This window comes from Aethalodelphis obliquidens, unplaced genomic scaffold (assembly GCF_003676395.1).
Source record: "Aethalodelphis obliquidens isolate GAN/ISIS:26980383/991018 unplaced genomic scaffold, ASM367639v1 scaffold28, whole genome shotgun sequence".
Taxonomy (NCBI): Eukaryota; Metazoa; Chordata; class Mammalia; order Artiodactyla; family Delphinidae; genus Aethalodelphis; species Aethalodelphis obliquidens.
The window spans coordinates 354,489-373,140 of NW_020837972.1; the positions used below are offsets into that span (position 1 = coordinate 354,489).

At 41.2% G+C, this 18,652-nt stretch overlaps 1 protein-coding gene across 1 annotated transcript in view; it reads right to left on the reverse strand.

The window, feature by feature from the left end:
- DEPDC5 (DEP domain containing 5, GATOR1 subcomplex subunit) overlaps positions 1-18,652 on the reverse strand; it is a 93,026-nt gene that overhangs the window by 66,789 nt on the left and 7,585 nt on the right. Inside the window, 8 exon segments of the mRNA XM_027124189.1 lie at positions 1,245-1,319; positions 1,975-2,078; positions 6,044-6,116; positions 6,467-6,536; positions 9,131-9,192; positions 10,066-10,144; positions 14,088-14,157; positions 17,447-17,496. Of these exon segments, the coding sequence (XP_026979990.1) occupies positions 1,245-1,319; positions 1,975-2,078; positions 6,044-6,116; positions 6,467-6,536; positions 9,131-9,192; positions 10,066-10,144; positions 14,088-14,157; positions 17,447-17,496 (583 nt within the window).

Here is an 18,652-nt window from a genome sequence, read left to right on the forward strand (position 1 = left end):
CAAATTTCATGTCGCTAATTTAAACCATCCATAAATGGATCTGTATTGAAACTTAGAAGAATCAAATATTGATTTAAGACAATATTTGAGAGAGTTGACCAGAATCTTGTGATGACTTTTTAAATTTGGCAAGTTAATTCTTACTTCTTGTTTTTTTTTTTGGCCGTGCCATGCCACGCAGTTTGCAGAATCTCAGTTCCCTGACCAGGGATTGAACTTGTGCCCTCAGCAATGAAAGCAGAGAGTCCTAACCACTGGACCGCCAGGGAATTCCCTAATTCTTATTCCTGAGCTGTGCGGTTTTTACTATGGAAATTTAGTGCCATTCAAATGTGACAAAAAGGCTTACTAATAAAAGACCCCATGCTCTAGAATCCCTAGCACCTGAGTACAGACACAGGGGCAGGCGATACACACAGTAAAGTGACCACACACCATCTCTTCTGTCAGTTGCCAGTGATGGACAGACACCTAACCAGAGCTGGGAATGTGGAATTCTAACCAGAGATCAGAGACAGGGTCACTGGGAGCTGAACTCGTGTCTAGGAATTCCTGCTGCTGCGGTTCCCAGAGCCACCCTCATTCCCACCTTCCTCAACAAGGTGTTCAAGCCTTTTCTGGCTGCCCCAAGAGCCCCTGTATCCTTAGAGTAAACTTCCTTTTTTGTTTGAATTCAGTAGGTTTCTGTTATCTGCAAACAAAGTATCTCAGCTAACACATAAATGCAGGGAGAAACGTTTGGAAGAAATCACATCACGCTGTTAACAATGGTCCCTCTTGGAAGGGTCTGACAGTGGAGGGAAGGGGGAGATTTTCATTGTACTTGATATACTTCTCTAGTATTTGAATTCTAGGAACAATGGGCTCCTTCTGTAATTTAAAAAAAAAAAAAAGTAAATTAAAAAAAATTACCTGGAAGCAACTGAAGGATGGAGTGGAAAAATAATAAGAACGCAGTTTTTAGGAAAACAAAGGGCCCAAGGAGGACTTTCTCCAGCTCTTTACTCTTGGATCACCATGAGAAGCAGATGAGAAGAGGAAGTTGATTCCCAACAGAAAACCCAAGAGCTACATGGTGGCCATTAAAACCATCCAAACAGAAGTTACTGCTTTCAGTTAATCTGGGGGGTAGGTAGGTGGGGGCATCACCAGCTAGGTCTGGGTCTCTGCACATTAGTAAAAAGAAGGTCACAGCCATGTGGTCAGCAAGACATCCGCTCACTGTGGCTGGCGCCCTTACTCACCATTGAATGACAGATTGATGGCCTCTAGGTAGTTTCCTTGTGCTGAGGTAGAATTGTCTCCTTGAGGAAAGCCCTCTGAAGCAAAAGACACAAGAGAAGGAACAACATCTCATGAAAGATGGACTCGTAAGAAGCAAGTGGGGGGATTTCTCTGGTGGCGCAGTGGTTAAGAATCTGCCTGCCAGTGCAGGGGAAACAGGTTCGATCCCTGGACCAGGAAGATCCCACATGCTGCAGATCAACTAAGCCCGTGCGCCACACTACTGAGCCTGCACTCTAGAGCCCACGAGTCACAACTATTGAGCCCATGCGCCACAACTTCTGAAGCTCACGCACCTAGAGCCCGTGCTCCACAACAAGAGAAGCCTCCGCCATGAGAAGCCCGCACACCACAACGAAGAGTAGCCCCTGCTCGCCTCAACTAGAGAAAGCCCAAGCACAGCAACGAAGACCCAACGCAGCCAAAAATAAAATAAATAAATTTATATATAAAAAAAAAAGAAACAAGTGGAAGGTGCCTTGATCCACAGGCCCCTCCCCCTGCAGAAGGGACGTGACTGAACTTACTGCACATGCAATGACCAGCAGGACCCAACCAGACATAGAAACCCGGCCAGAAGCAGAAGCCATACTCAACACTGGAAGGGAAGCAAGCAGGAACCTCTTGGTCCCCCAGCCTCCATCTGACACCTCCTCCCCTGCCGCACCTTCCAGCACATAAATGCAGTACCTGCCTGTTCCAGTCGCACCAGCACTGGATACTGGATGAAGAGCTTTTTAATGGTCACGAGGAGGGAGGTCCACTCTTCTCTCCTCTCATTCTGCACCACCACCCTGAAAGGAGCACGATCACAAAATAGGTATCGAGCAGTGATGACACACAGGACATAGGGTCCCTTACTGGGTTCAAGGAAAGGAGAAGAGGGGACGCCTGGAGCTGGGGTCATTTATCATATAGCAATATGTAGTAAAGTCGAATGCCTTTAACAAACGTTAACAAAGAAATGTAATTGCATCAAGAGAGTGAAAATTAAAAATTGAAAACAAAAAATATAAAAACATTTCAAAATTGCCTAGAGATTATATAAATGCCCAGTGCTATGCAGGGAAATGAACATTCTTACAGACTGAATTACAATTAGATAGCATATACGAAAAGCCTTAAATGAAAACATCCATATATGTGTTTTTACACAGACAGCCAATAAACATATCTAGGTCAGGGAACTAGATCAGTGGAAAAGGATGGGTGGGAATCTGCTTACTGTATACCTCTGAACCTTTAAAATTTTGAACCATGTGAATGTATTCCAAAAAATAAGTAAAATTTAAATTGAAGAAGAGAAAGATACATTTCCATTTAATGTTAGGAATTTATCCTAAAGAAACACACAGGATCCAGAATAGCCAACACAGTACTGAAGAAGAACAAAGTTGGAGGACGGACACTATCCAACTTCAAGACTTATATGAAGTTACAGTAATCAAGACAATGTGATATTGTGAATGAACAAATAGATCAATGGAACAGAATGGAGCCAGAAATAGACCCACACAAATATAGTCAACTGATCTTTGCCAAATGAGAAAGACAATACAATGGAGCAAAGATAGTCTTTTCAACTGGTGCTGGAACAACTGGCCGTCCACTTAAAAAAAAAAAAAAGGAAGGAAGGAAGGAACAAGGAAGGCAGGAAGGAAGAAAGAAAAAAAGAAAGGGGAAGAAAGAAAAAAATCTACTTGCAGTCTACCAATCAACAGCATTGGGATCATCAAACTCTCAGGATCCATCCCAGAACTTACTGAATCAGAACCTACATTTTAACAAATTCCCAGGGATTCATTTGTACACAGCGGTTTTAGAAGCACTAGTACAGTGGACCACAAACACTAAAAAGGTGCTTTATAAATAACTCTACTGAGCTGATATTTAACATACTCTCTACAAAAAAAAAAAAAATCTAGACACAGACCTTACAGCCTGCATAAAAATTAACTCAAAATGGATCACAGACCTAAATACAAAACATAAAACTATAAGACTCTGGAAGATAACACAGGAGAAAACCTAGATGACCCTGGGTATGGTGATGACTTTTTAGATTCAATACCAAACGCACAATCCATGAAAGAAAAATTGATAAGCTGCACTTCATTAAAATTAAGAAATTTCTGCTCTGCAAAAGACAGTGTCAAGAGAATGAGAAGACAAGCCACAGACTGGGAGAAAAGACTTGCAAAAGACACATCTGAATAAATGACTATCATCCAAAATATACAATGGACCCTTAAAACTTTACAATAAGAAAACAAACAATACAATTAAAAAGTGGGCAACAGGGCTTCCCTGGTGGCGCAGTGGTTGAGAGTCCGCCTGCCGATGCAGGGGACACGGGTTCGTGCCCCGGAGCGGCTGGGCCTGTGAGCCATGGCCACTGAGCCTGTGCGTCCAGAGCCCACGCTCCACAACAGAAGAGGCCACAACAGTGAGAGGCCCGCGTACCGCAAAAAAAAAAAAAAAAAAAAAAAAAGTGGGCAACAGACCTGAACAGACACCTCTCCAAAGAAGATAGACGGATGGCAAATAAGCAGATGAAATGATGCTCCACCTCATACGCCATCAGGGAAATACAAATTAAAACAACAATGAGACAACACTATATACCTATTAGAAAGGCCAAAATCCAGAACACTGACAACACCAAATGCTGACAAGGATGTGGAGCAACAGGAACTTTCATCTGTTGCTGGTGGGAATGCAAACTGGTGCAGCCATTTTGGAAGACAGTTTGGTGGTTTCTTACAGAATTCTTATCATATAATCCAGCAATTGTGCTCCTTGTTACTTATGCAAATGAGGTGAAAACTTATGTCTACACAAAAACGTGCACATGGATGTTTACAGAAGCCTTATTTATAACTGCCAAAATTTGGAAGCAACCAAGACTCCTTCAAGGGGTGGATAGTACAGCCAGACAAAGGTCCATTATTGAACGCTAAAGAGAAATGAGCTATCGAGCCATGAAAAGACATGAAGGAACCTTAAATGCATACTACTAAGTGAAAGAAGCCAATAGGAAAAAATTACATATTATATGATTCCAACCATATGACACTCTGGAAAAGGCAAAATTATGGAGACTGTAAAAAGATCAATAGTTCCAGGGGTTGCGGGTGGAGGAAGGAATGAGTAAGTGGAGAACAGAGGATTTTTAGGGCAGTGGAAATACCCTGTAAGATACTATAACGATGGAGACCTGTCATTATTCATTTGTCCAAACGCAGTGAATATACACCACCAAGAAGCCCATTTTTTCATCTTGTTTGTTTTGGGTCTTACCCCTGGTCTGACTTTGCAATCCAAAGGGAAGTACTTTTAACACTATGATATGTGTTTCTCCAGACCCTTTTCAGTTTAGCCTGTTTTAAAATTGGACGTTCCTCTTTTTAAATTTTTGTTTTTAATAAAATCAAATATACTTTGGTAGAGAAAATAGCACTGTGAGCCTGCATGTACCTACCACTCATATCCAACAATTATCAAAGAGGATTACATCATTTTTAATGGGATGGCTGTATAATATTTTGTCAGTCTGAAATTCTACCATAATTTAATTCTTTATTGTTTGATATTTAATTTTTTTCTAATTTTTAAAATTATATGTCACTGTGAGAGACAGATACACAGTTATGCATCCCTGAGTGTTTCCTGCTTTTTTTTTTTTAATTCAGACTTTTTTTAGAGCAGTTTTAATTTCACAGCAAAATTGAGAGGAAGGTACAGAGATTTCCCATATACTCCCTCCCTTAACACATGTTTCATGCCCCCCTCACCCAATTATCAACATTCCTCACCAGAGTGGTACATTTGTTGAAATTAATAAACCTACAGTGACACACCATAATCACTGAAAGTCCATGGTTGCCCTTATTCTTTAGGAACAAAATGTTTTAATATCTATAGTTTGCTCTTAAGTAAAATGTAGCCAAAAACCAAATGAAGCGGGGCTTCCCTGGTGGCGCAGTGGTTAAGAATCCGCCTGCCAATGCAGGGGACACGGGCTCGAGCCCTGGTCTGGGAAGATCCCACATGCCACAGAGCATCTAAGCCCGTGTGCCACAACTACTGAGCCTGCACTCTAGAGCCTGCGAGCCACAACTACTGAGCCTGCGTGCTGCAACTACTGAAGCCAGCGCTCCTAGAGCCTGTGCTCCACAACAAGAGAAGCCACCGCAATGAGAAGTCCGCGCACTGCAATGAAGAGTAGCCTCCGCTCTCTGCAACTAGAGAGAGCCCGCGCATAGCAACGAAGACCCAATGTAGCCAAAAATAAATAAATAATTTTTTTAAAAAAATGAAACAAATATGGCATGATAATAACTGTTTAATCCAGGAATTGGGTATATGGGTTCATTATATTAATTCATTATTCTTTTCTGTGAGTTTGAAACTTTTCACAATAAAAAGTTTGGAAAGTCTAATTGCAATGTGGTATCCTGCATTGGATCGTGGAACAAAAAAGGTACATAAGCGGAAACACTGATGAATCTGAGAAAAGTCTGATATTTAGTTCATAGCAATGTACCAGTCCTCATCTCGTAGTTTTGATAGATGTACCTTGGTTAGGAAATATTCACAGAGGAAACTGGGTGAAGGGTATATGGGAACTCTCTGTACTATCTTTGCTACTTCTCTGTAAACCTAAAATTATTCCAAAGTAAAAAGGTTAATTTTTTTTTTCTAAGTTAGGGAAGAAACAACCAAGGGAAAACAAAAGGCAAAAGCAACCCAAACATACTTATAGAAGTCTTCATAGAATCGCCCCTTGTGATCCTGCCTAATTGAGGCTCGGTTTATTTCAGGAAATTCATCTGAAATAGAGAAAACAACATATACAGATCAGATTAAAAAGAGAAATTCAGTTTCTCCGCTTCCCCCTTCTGGGTTGAAGAGTCGCATCACACACACACACACACACACACACACACACACACACACACACACACAATTATGTATCTGTTAAGTTGGTTTTAAGATGAATCACAGCCCACAGACTCCTTGAATCTGCTAATGGACTGTGTCATTTTCCACTCTACCCTACCCTCTAACAGAAAAGATGGGACAGATGGAGCAGTGCCAAAGGAAAGAAAATGATAAGGAATGAATTGGGATGGGCGTGTGGAAAGCTTAACAAAAAAATAACTGTAGGAGACTTACGCACCAAGAGATTTTGCATCATAGAAAGTCCTAGAAAATAGGACCACTGTCACTTCATGACTACAGTTCTTCTCCTAGGGATGAGTAGAGAAAAAGAGGACTCAAGTTTATTCCATTTACTTCAATTCTGGGAGGCTTGGGGGCTCAGGCATTGGGTAGCATCATGTAATTGTAGACTGCGTAATGCAGTAGACACAGCTCTGCCAGAGTCAGAAGGCTGGGACTGACTCCTGCCTCTGAAACTACCACTACATGACCTTGGGCAAGTTATCTAAAGTCCTAGGAATGTGGAAGGTGTTTTGAAAACTGCAAATCACGGGACTTCCCTGGCGGTCCAGTGGTTAAGACTCCATGCTTCCACTGCTGGGGGCGTGGGTTCCATCCCTGGTCAGGGAACTAAGATCCTGAATGTCGCACAGCACGGCCATTAAAACAAACAAAACCCTGCAAATCACCAATAAGTTGGGGGTGCTGTCTCCCAGCTCTTGATTTGGCATAAAATAGATCAGCCCATTGTCAGAGGATCATGGTATTTGTACCTGCTTCATGGTGTTTTTTAATTTCTTCAGGACTGTGGTTTAGGGAAGAATGGAACCCATGGTGGTGGATGTAAGCACCAGACACTCCCACCTACTGCCAGGGCCATAGGACGAGGACTGGGTGCTGCTCAAGATGCACAGGTTGAAACCAAGGTAATTACCTTTGGACTGCGATGGGGACGAGTGAGAATACACATTTCCGTGCGGTCTGGAGTTCAACATTCTACAAGTAGGGTGTTTACAGACGGCATGAAATTTGGCTTGCACCAGTGAGCCAGAAAGCTCAGTTTCAGTTCCTCCTGGGTCTTTGAAGACAACAGCCTATACTGACCAACCCCATCTCGAACTGAACTTACTAACCACACAATTCAGCATTCACCGTATAAAACAACATAATGAACATAACATGTCACCTTATATTCTTCCACCGATATCTCTCAAGTGGACAGAAATTCCTAAATACAAGCCACAGTACCAAGAGCAGACCTTCACTAGCCACCAACTAATTTATTGGACGCCTAGTGCTCCAAACACAGCTCCAAACTCATCTGATTTTGGTGTAAGTTTTACACAGGAAAAGTGCCTGACAGTGGGCTGGTGTGGGCATGAGAGCCTCTCAACTCATGTTTAATGGAGGAGGTAACATACAACAGTGGTGACGTGACTCAGGATTACAGAAACAAACAGGACGGCCCAGGAGTTACGACCTCAGGTGAGCACTGGATGAATGGATGGAACTGGATTAGAATCCTCGCTCTGCTTTTTCGGGCTATCGATCACAGGCAAGTTACCTAACCTCTTTCAGCTGTACTTTCCCTACCTGGGTAAGAGTGACAAGAGGATGAAGTGAGATAAGGAGGGTAAAACACTTCCCACAATACCTGGTATGTGCTCTTATATTTAGGTCTCTGATTCACTTTGAGTTAATTTTTGTATATCATGTGAGGTAAGACTCAAAATTCATTCTTTGGCATATGGATATTCAATTGTCTTGAATCCATTTGTGGAAGAAGCTATTATTTCCCTCATTGAGTGGACTGCACATTCTCATCTAAAATCAACTGACCATAGATGTATGGGTTGATTTTTGTACTCTCAATTCTATTCCATTGATTTACATAGATACCTTTATGCCAGTACCACACTGTTTTGACTACTTTGGCTTTGTAATAAGCTTTGAAATTAGAAAGTGAGAGTCCTCCAACTTTCTTCTTCTTTTTCAAGATTGTTTTGGCTCTTTAGGATCCCTTGCAATTCCACATAAATTTTAGAATATTTTAACAATATTAAGTGTTCTAATCCATGAACACGAGTTATTTTTCATTTATTTAGGTCTTCATTCATTTCTTTCAGCTATGTTTTATAGATTTTAGTGCATAAACCTTGCCCTTCCTTGGGTAAATTATTCCAAAGTATTTTATTCTCTCTGATGTTCTTGTAAATGGAATTGTTTTTTAATTTAATTCCCTTTAAAATTTTTTATTCCTTGTTTTAATTTCCTGATCAGATTGTTCACTGCTGATGAAACACAAATGATCTTATGTGTTGATTTTGTATCCTGCAACTCTGCTGAATTTATTAGCTCTAATAGTTTTTGTTTTTGTTTTTTTATGGATATTTGGGGGTTTTCTACATACAGGATGTCATCTGTGAAGAAAGATAGTTTTGCTTTTGCTCTTCCAATCAATATGGATACTATTTCTTTTCTCTTTTCTTTCTTCCTTTCCTCCTTTCCTTCTTTCCTCTTTCCCTCCTTCCTCCCTCCCTCCCTCCCTTCCTTCCTTTCTTTCTTTTTTCTTCCTTTTTTCTTTCCTACTTGCTTTGGCTAGAATTTTCAGTAAAAGGATGAATACCAGTGGTGAAAGCAAACATCCTTATCTTGTTCCTGATATTCTTAAGGTGGAACATTTTCGGTCTTTCACCATTGAGTATGATGTTAGCTGTGTGTTCTTCATAAATATACTTGACCATGTTGAGGTGATGAAGGTAATTTAAATCTAGAGTCTTATCAATTTAGACTTTAGCTAAGGTACCTCAATTAAATTCAGCTTAATAGAAAGAGTAAGTTTTTAAAATCTGAATTGAATAATGTTTACGCAATGAGATTTAGTGCATGAGAAGAAACGTACCTTCCATTTGGTAAAGAGATCAGCAAGGAAACCATTCACAGCTTTCTCAAAATACAGATCCCCTGAAAAGAAACAATAGAAAGAAGGTGGGAATTATCTTTATTTCTTGCTTACATTTTCTTCTCTCAGTAAATTAACAGGAATAGGACTAGTCAAAGAGAAGGTGGTACTGCTACATCCTAAAAGCATTTTCAACCTAGACTTTCTATGGAGCCAAATTTAATATTTACCTCACTCAGTAAGAGGTCATAGCTTCAAGGTAAAATACAAGATTGAAAAGCTTTGATGATTGAAAAAGACAGTGTATCTTCAAAATGAGAGAACCGTCTAACTTTTAAATATAATTATTCTCACAGTGACGCTTCCAGTTTGTTTGAAGGTGATCTGGTAGCCCCTGGGCCTTCACTAAATTACCATTTGCAGTTTCTGCTGTTCTTGAGTATCCAAGATGCCCTACATCAAAAATTAATTTGTAATTTTGCTAAACACAAATTAGAACGGCATGCACCATGAGGCTGGTGTGTCGGGCACAGTGTCCACACCTCATAGCAGCTTTACTGTACTCCACTTATTGTGTAGTAATTCTAATAAAATGAGACAAACTTGGTGATTTCTGTGAGTGATAGGACATAAGATGAAAGATATCAAAGAAGTGCTGGTTCCTGGCCATAGAGTCACTCCCTCTATGACTTTTGATCTATGCTTATAGAATAATTGAAGATCTGAGAATTCAGATTTTTCATTAATGCTTTACTACATTTCATGCAATTCACTAGATATATAAAATATTTATCTATTTTAGCATTTGAGGATTTGTTAAGATCTCAGGACATATCTTCAGAGAATGCTAAGAGATTGCTGTAAATGATACCAACTTGGGGGAAACCAGAAACTTCTCCCCATTAGCAGTTATGACCCGCACTTAGGAACAGTACCATAAATATCAAAATCCCACATTTCACAGCTCATCTGAATAAATATGTAAACCATAGCTGACGTAGAACGGAATACCACCTGAAAGAAACAAAGACATAATTGCATTAAAAAGCAATGATGGATAGAATTTCAGTTCTGCAAAATGAAAAAGTTCTGCAGATCTGTTTCACAATGATGTAAATATACATAAAACTGCTGAACTGTATATTTAAAAATGGATAAGATGCTATATTTTAGGACTTCCCTGGCAGTCCAGTGGTTAGGACAAGGTGCTTTCACTGCTGGGGCCCGGGTTCAATCCCTGGTCAGGGAACTAAGATGCTGTAAGCTGCGTAGCACAGCCCAGGAAAAAAAAAAAAAAAAGCAAAATTGTACATGTTTTTTACAAAAAAAAAAAAAAAAAAAAAAAAAATGGAAAATTTTTTTTAAAAAAAAAAAAAAAAAAAAAGCAATGCTGGAAGATTTCTCTTAATTGTGAGACATGGAACTTCTAAAAGCAAGCTCCATCCCTGGCATCACAGGCCATGAGGGGAAGATTCTGTCCCTACCCTCTAGGAGCTCACGGCAGAGGATAAAGACATGCAAAACATTGCAACTATATACAAACATTCCTTGAAGCTTCCCACAAGAAACGTTGGAGAAGGGGCAGTGAATCTACTGGGAAAGTCGATGAGACCTCATTACAGAAGGAGAACTTGGGCTAAGATGCACCAGTTGATGAGTTGTTGATCTAATAACTAATCCACATCATACCCCTCTCCATACCCAGAATGCCTCCAGGAAAAGCCCTAGTGGTTTCCCTGGCCTGTGTGCTTTACCACAAAGCCCTTTCTTTACCCAGCCCTTCCCTCCTCCAGCAGACTTTAAAGAGCTTTGGTGGGAAAGCAAAATGTATAAAATGTGTAAGTTGCAGGCATCAATACTCCCTTTCCTTTTACATTTGCTCCTTCGAATCTTTTGTGTGCCAGGTAATTGAACTGATTATAAAGATTATCTCAAGTAAAAGAGCCTTGGGACATTAAGTGCCAGGAGGTATGCCAGACAACTTTGGGATATAAAGGTAAAAGACACAGTCCTTGCCCTCAAAGCGCTTGCAGTCTGGTGGCAAGGCAGGTAAGAAACGCATTCACCGGAGTGTGACAAGTGCTGATATAGATATATGTCCCAGGTGCCACGGGGGCACTTCCAGCCTGGTGCATCCAGGGAGGCTTTCCAGGAGCAGGGAAGCCTGAGACTAGTGCTGAGGGATGGATGAGAGGCTTGGGAAAGGGGGAAGGCGAGGAGCAAGCACCGCAGGCGGGAGAGAGCAGCACGCAAAAAGACACGGAGGCAAGAGAGCACGCTGCCATGTTGGAGGGATGGTGAGCGGTTCCCGTGGCTGGATGGGATGGGGGGCTACATGGGAGAAGTGACAGATTAGCTCCAGACTCAACTGCCTCCCCTGATTTTTCCACTCGGCTGTCCAGACATCTCACAAACTGAAGTTCCCCTGAACGACTCCTCCCTGGCCTTCTCCATATAATAAATGGCACCGCCATCTCTCCACCAGCTGCTCAATTATTCCTTTCTTCACTCTTCACACCCAACACATTAGCAAGTTCTGTGGACTCGACCCCAGAATGTTTCACCAATCTGCCCATCTCTCCCCTGCTCCAGTGCCCAGCCTAGCCCACGCCACCACCTTCTAACTTCCTAACTCATCTCTCTGCTTCCACTCTTGCCCCGACAATCAACTCTCTGCTCCAGAGCCAGAGGGGCTGCAGCGGGTACTGTGGACGCCTAGCCAACATCCTTCCTTTCTAAGTCAGAGGAAGCTGATTCTATTCTGGGAGGCAAGGGACCCGCCAAGAGACCAGACCTCCAGGCATGCTGAGCAGTTCCACATGACTCAACCCTGGTCAGTAAGGTATAAATGGAAGTGTGTCCTGAAAGGAAGCTGACTCGGCTGGAGCGTGCCCCGTTGTTGTCTTTCTTCCCTTCTTCCCTCCTCTGCCTGGCATATGGATGTGGTCACAGCAGCTCCAGCCAGACCACGGAAGCCCAATCCTGATAGGCAGAAAAGGCAGGCAGAAGGGGCCTTAGACCACCAGTAACTGTGACGCTGTCACACCAGCCATAATTTGCCTACCCATGGACTTCTTTTATATGAGAGAATAAAGCTGACCTTTAAGTATCAATTTGCCACCGTAACTCTGGGAGTTTATTTTTTTTATACAGTATTATTTTTTTAAATAAATTTATTTATTTTTGGCTGCATTGGGTCTTCGTTGCTGCATGCGGGCTTCCTCTAGTTGTGGCGAGTGAGGGCTACTCTTCGTTGCGGTGCTCGGGCTTCTCATTGCGGTGGCTTTTCTTGTTGCAGAGCGCGGGCTTAGTAGTTGTGGCTTGCGGGCTCCAGAGTGCAGGCTCAGTACTTGTGGTACACGGGCTTAGTTGCTTCGCAGCATGTGGGATCTTCCCGGACCAGGGCTCAAACCCGTGTCCCCTGCATTGGCAGGAGGATTCTTTAACCACTGCGCCACCAGGGAAGCCCACTTTGGGAGTTTTGTTCAACAAAATCCAACTGAATGAATAAGTGATCTCTTAAAAGCGTAATTCAGGTATCATTCCCCCACTTAAAATCCTTCAATGGGGAATTCCCTGGCGGTCCAGTGGCTAGGACTTGGCGCTCTCACCGCCATGGCCCCGGGGTTCAATCCCTGGTCAGGGGACTAAGATCCCACAAGCCGCTCAGTGGGTAAGCATGTGCCAACTTATCATGGTCTTTATAAGCCATACTTAAGAGTCAATTCCCAGAAAACTGGGGGAAAGATCACTGTAAAATACCAATGTATGCCCAGTAGAGTGGCAAAAACTTTCAAAATCTAAGACCTGGTGTTGTAAAAAGTGAAAAACAAGATTTTATATATGGCTACTAGGAGTTTAAAATGGTCCAAAGAGTTTGAAAAATAATTTGGCATTACCTTACAGAGTAGAACCTATGACCCAACAAATATACTCCTAATCAATGATGAAAAATATAGTGAGTACAAACGAGATAGCTAAAGTGGGGGGGGGGGGGAAGAGAATACATTTTAATCCACTTTAATAAAACTTAAACGTGAGCAAAACAAATAATATACTGTGTAGGGTAAAATACATATGTATTATCACTATGTAAACAAGGGAATTACAAAAATAAAATTCAGATAGTGGTTACCTCTAAAAATGGCCCCAAGTTCTCAACTATTTTGCTTGCCCAGGGGACATCTGGTAATGTCTGGCGACATTTCTGGTGGTTATGACTTGCAGGGGGTGGGGATGGGCGCTACTAGCACTTAGTGAGTAGAAGCCAGGGATGCTGAACACCCCACAATGCACAGGACAGTTCCGCACAATGTTACTGCCCTTGGGGCCCAGGTGACCCTTTGCTCTGGAGGGCTGTCCTTTACACTGTAGTGCGTTCAGCAGCATCCTCCACATAACCCCAGTTGTGACGACCAAAGATGTCTCCAGACTTTGTCAAAAGACCCCTGGGGAGGCAGGATCACCCCTGGGTTGAGAACCAAAGGGAGGCTGGGGGATAGGAACACGGAAGAGAAGACAGGTGCTTTCACCAGCGTGGGTAACGTTCACAGCTGTTCAGTTTGGATTTTTCCAACTGGAACAGAGTCACAGGAGGAGATTCCTTGGCAAAGGTCTTTCTTCGTGTTTACCAACACAATCTTTTACTGAATTTAACTTTCGCTATGTATTAGTGGGCACAGAAACCTGCAAGCTAGATGTTCCATCTCTACATCTGATATTAAACAGAAGAAAATGAAGATCAACCCCAAACTGGAGAGATCCAACTGTAAAACACTAGAATTTCAGGAGTCCCCAACTATATTACAATATTATCCAGCTGAGCAGATAGTAGCTGGTCACCAGCTTGATCATGAGATCAAGTTTTTGCTGGTTTCTGTTTTGTTTTTTGATTTCACAACTTATAGACATAATACCACGGGGAAACAAACCGAAAAAAGCACTTTATCACCCTTACCCTGGTATCTTCGCTTATATAACCACACATGACCTTCTCATTCTTGACCCACAGCTCCCCGGCCTGCGCCCTGAAAGGAGAGGCACACACGTTATTACGAGTCCTACATAAACCGAGAAGAAACAGGGGTGCCTTTGGGGTGTCTCTCTCTACTCTATCATTTACACCCAAATGACCTGGCCAGTTACAGATTTCCAGAGGGCCATGAACAGATTATACAACATAAAGAATTCTCAGAGTACCCTGAATCTGTACAATAGGAGCTCTTAATTTGGGGGTCTGCAGACAACATGTGGGTCTAAGGAAGGGCTTCGGGGAACCCAAGAACCTTCTGAAATGATGCAAACTTTCCTGAGCACAGAATTGTACCTTCTGGCAAACCTCAAAAGGGCACACGTCACAAAAACTGTTAAGAGGCACTGATGAACAAATTTGCTAACCCCAGCTTTGAGTCAATGAGTTTCAAAAAAAACAAGATCCACTGCAGTATCAAATTAGAAGATAAGAAAGAAGTCAGGGGGCACAAAGGGATAGGGTCCCTATTCAATGAAGGCCATTTTGCTGAAAAATTTTTATGTCAATATTCAGTAATGTAATATTATGTCTTTTCCCCCTGCTTCTTTATTCTGTTTTTCATATTGTCTACAATGAGCAAGCACTGTATGTAAAAATACTTAGCATAGGCCTGACACATAGCATGTGCTGAACAAGTGGTACTTGACAGTATTAATTCTATAATCAGGACAGGTGTGTTGAGACTTGACACCATAGAATCAGAGCTCAAGTCAGAGAAGATCCCAGAAGATCCTCTGCAGTGGGGCAGATCTAGCAGGAAAACACCCAAACTGGATGTTCCAATGGGCTTTAAGTATGACTCTCAAACAGATCTGTCTGCCCCAGGACAGCTGGGAAGTCAGGGCCAGAAATTATTCAGTGTTGCTCCCTCTGGCATGTGAGTTAGAAAAAAACAACAAAAAAAATTTTTTTTAAGTTAAAAAAAGTAGGCAGCTAGTCAGTAATCTCCAAAATTATATCTGGGAAAATGGTATCTCTTCACAATAAGATCAAATAGACTAGGTTTCTAAGTTCAATTTTTAAAAGATATTTATTTTTTTACTGAAGTATAGTTGCTGTACAATACTATATGTTACAGGTATATAGTATACTGATTCACAAATTTTAAAGGTTATACTCCATTTATAGTTATTATAAAATATTGGCTATATTCCCCCCGTTGTATGATATATCCTTGTAGCTTATTTTACACCTAATAGTTTGTACCTCCCACTCCCCCCCAGCCTATAATGCCCTTCCCCACTTCCCTCTCCTCACTGGTAACCACTAGTTTGTTCTCTATACCTGTGAGTCTGCTTCCTTTTTGTTATATTCACTAGTTTGTTGTATTTTTTAGATTCCTCATATAAGTGATATCACACAGTATTTGTCTTTCTCTGTCTGACTTATTTCATCTAAGTTCAATATTTTAAAAAAGCAGAGTGCTGTTAGGAGATAGATTTTAGTGCAATATTTTTCTTTAAAATTTTTCTTCAATTTTTTAAAATACTGATTTTGAAGTTTTTTTGTTTTTTTTTTAAAGAATACATTGTGAATTTACTGAGAGCAAAACAAAATGTTTACCTTTAAGGAAAAATAACATTTCAAAGGTAGGGTCTCAAGGTAATAAAACTACGTCCTTAACTGTTGACTAAATTACCAGATTAAAAGGCTAAATTACAGGGAAATTCTCTAATAATTTATTATGATTTGATTTTATTTTCTCATATGAGGCCCAGAACACTTTTTTTTTTTTTTGAAAAGAAAGTGACTTTTGATTCAATGTAGAAAGACTATAAATTTTTTGGAAAAATGATAGAAGATTTTGTGGTTTACATTTAACCATGAATGAGCAAAATATTAGGACAGATCTTGAAAAGTCTAAAACTGACATTATGTCAGGGTGTATGAAGGCACTTACATGGAGAAACAAGGAATTTAATTATGAAAGGGATTCTGAGAGGGTTTCTAAACCAGGACTCATCAAACTGTAGCCTGCAGACCAAATCCAGCCCATCTCCTGTTTTCGTATGGCCCACAGCTAAGAGTAGATTTTACATTTTTAAATGTTAAAAAAAAAAAAAAAATTGCAACAGAGACCTGAGACTCACGTGGCCCAAAGTCTAAAATATTTACTATCTGGTCCTTTACAGAAAAAGATCCTAAACCTACCACTTCATTTTGCAGAGGAACAGATGCAGAGACTCCCTGAGCTGTACAGCATCACCCTGCTAACCACTGGAGCTGCAGGATGGAATACAGGTTTCCTGACTCCTGGCCCACCACCTGGGAGAGACCAGCTTGTATTTGATGGCATAAATAGGTTGCATTTCTTGTTCTGCTTGAGACTTCATCACTTCTTGAACTGTGCTTTAGTTGCTAAAATTTTTTCAAAGAATTTTTGACCTTATAACAACTTCTAAAACATCCCCTTTCGGAAAGAAAAAAATGAATCTTTTATCCTTTCTTTCTTTCAGGATCAGTAATTCAGACTAACCAAATAGCCCTCATTGCTGGTGAAAGGTCTTTACAAAAGGATTCTGGACAATAAAGGTAGGAGGAATGGCTGAATTAGAAAATCACCATCTTGCAATAATCATCAACAGATGAAACCATTCTGTGAAAACCTGATGGGGAATTTCATAACAGGGGACCAGGCTGCATCACCAGAATCCAGTGGTCAATCTCACATTAAAAGTGAGTCAACCAGATGTAAATATGCTTGAGTATATACAGTCAATTTCAAGAAAGACACAGTTTCCTCTAGGGAAAAGGACATATTTCTAACACACTTTTTTGGTGCTGTTAAGCCTTCACTATGTGGATATTTTGATTTTTGAATTCAGAGGGGGTTTCAAAAAGTCCCCTTTTCTCTCTTCTTCACAAACTGAAATACAGAAATCATTTTAATGAATCAAGAGCAGTGTGATATCTCTAAAAAGGCAGCAAGTCAGGAACTATTGTGCTAGTCATTTTATGTCTCCAAACCTGTTTCTTAAACTGTAAAACAAGAAAGTTTGATGAAATATGTTCATCTAAGGCTTTTTCCAGTTCTAAACTTGTGAGTCTATCCCTCCTTTGTTCAGAATACAAGGCGGCTTCAGCAACATCCACCCATCTTAAAACTACTATAGTGCATTTCGGGGTCTTTTGGATTGTTTTAGCTACCACAATCTAACGTTTTAAGCTATTGTGTATTTTATTATAAGGATGTCCTCATGCCTCAAAGGTTGTATGTAGCAGTTACTGCACTACATGCTATTCCCAGTTACAAGCTGATAAATCAAGAGTGACATAGTATCTACCTGATGCCAGCAAATTCCACCTTCTGAGTGATATAGGCACATGTGCTGACCTAAGGGAAAAGAGACAGAGAGAGATTCAACAATACATCAAGGCCATGAAAGGTCACAAAGAACATCTCCTGGCTTTCGAATCTCTTCTATTAACCCAAAGTTCAATTAACATGGGAGTAACAGATTTATCCCATAGGAAAACGTGTTGGGGCAGGTATAACAGTAGGTTCTCACGGGTTTGGCAAGTATAGACAATAGTAAAGACCAAGTGGATAATAAGTGGCCAGCTTCAGTAATATACTTATGTTCACACACACTTGCATACATATGTACATTTACATATGGAACATTTATTTCTCAGTTTAGAAAATGGAACCTTCTCCCACCAAATAAAACATGAGCAAAGATATCTCTTTCTGAAAATATACACTGTATGGACATTCTACCTATGATTTGTTGTTTCATAATAGCCAAAAAGTCCAAAAGGAGAATTTTCAGCAGCAGCTCACAATTCTGATGAACTGATCATGTTCAGCGGAAAATGTCCATTAAAAATAAATAAACAAGGGCTTCCCTGGTGGCGCAGTGGTTGAGAGTCCGCCTGCCGATGCAGGGGACACGGGTTTGTGCCCCGGTCCGGGAAGATCCCACATGCGCGGAGTGGCTAGGCCCGTGAGCCATGGCCGCTGAAGCCTGTGCTCCACAACGGGAGAGGCCACAACAGTGAGAGGCCCGCGTACCGCAAATAAATAAATAAATAAATAAATACACAAGGAAAATGGAAGGAGGGTAAAGCAAAAAAGCAGTCTAACCTGGAAGGAACAAGATCTGGGTTCCAGGGACTTCCCTGGTGGCGCAGTGGTTAAGAATCCGCCTGCCAATGCAGGGGACACGGATTCGAGCCCTGGTACGGGAAGAGCCTGTGCACCACAACTACTGAACCTGCGCTCTAGAGCCCGCAAGCCACAACTACTGAGCCTGTGTGCCACAACTACTGAAGCCCACACGCTTCGAGCCCATGCTCCACAACAAAAGAAGCCACCGCAATGAGAAGCCCGCGCACCGCAATGAAAAGTAGCCCCTGCTTGCCACGACTAGAGAAAGCCCGCGTGCAGCAACGAAGACCCAATGCAGCCAAAGATAAATAAACAAAATAAATAAATTAATTTTTAAAATGTTAAAAAAAAATTAAAAAGATCTGGGTTCCAGCCCAGA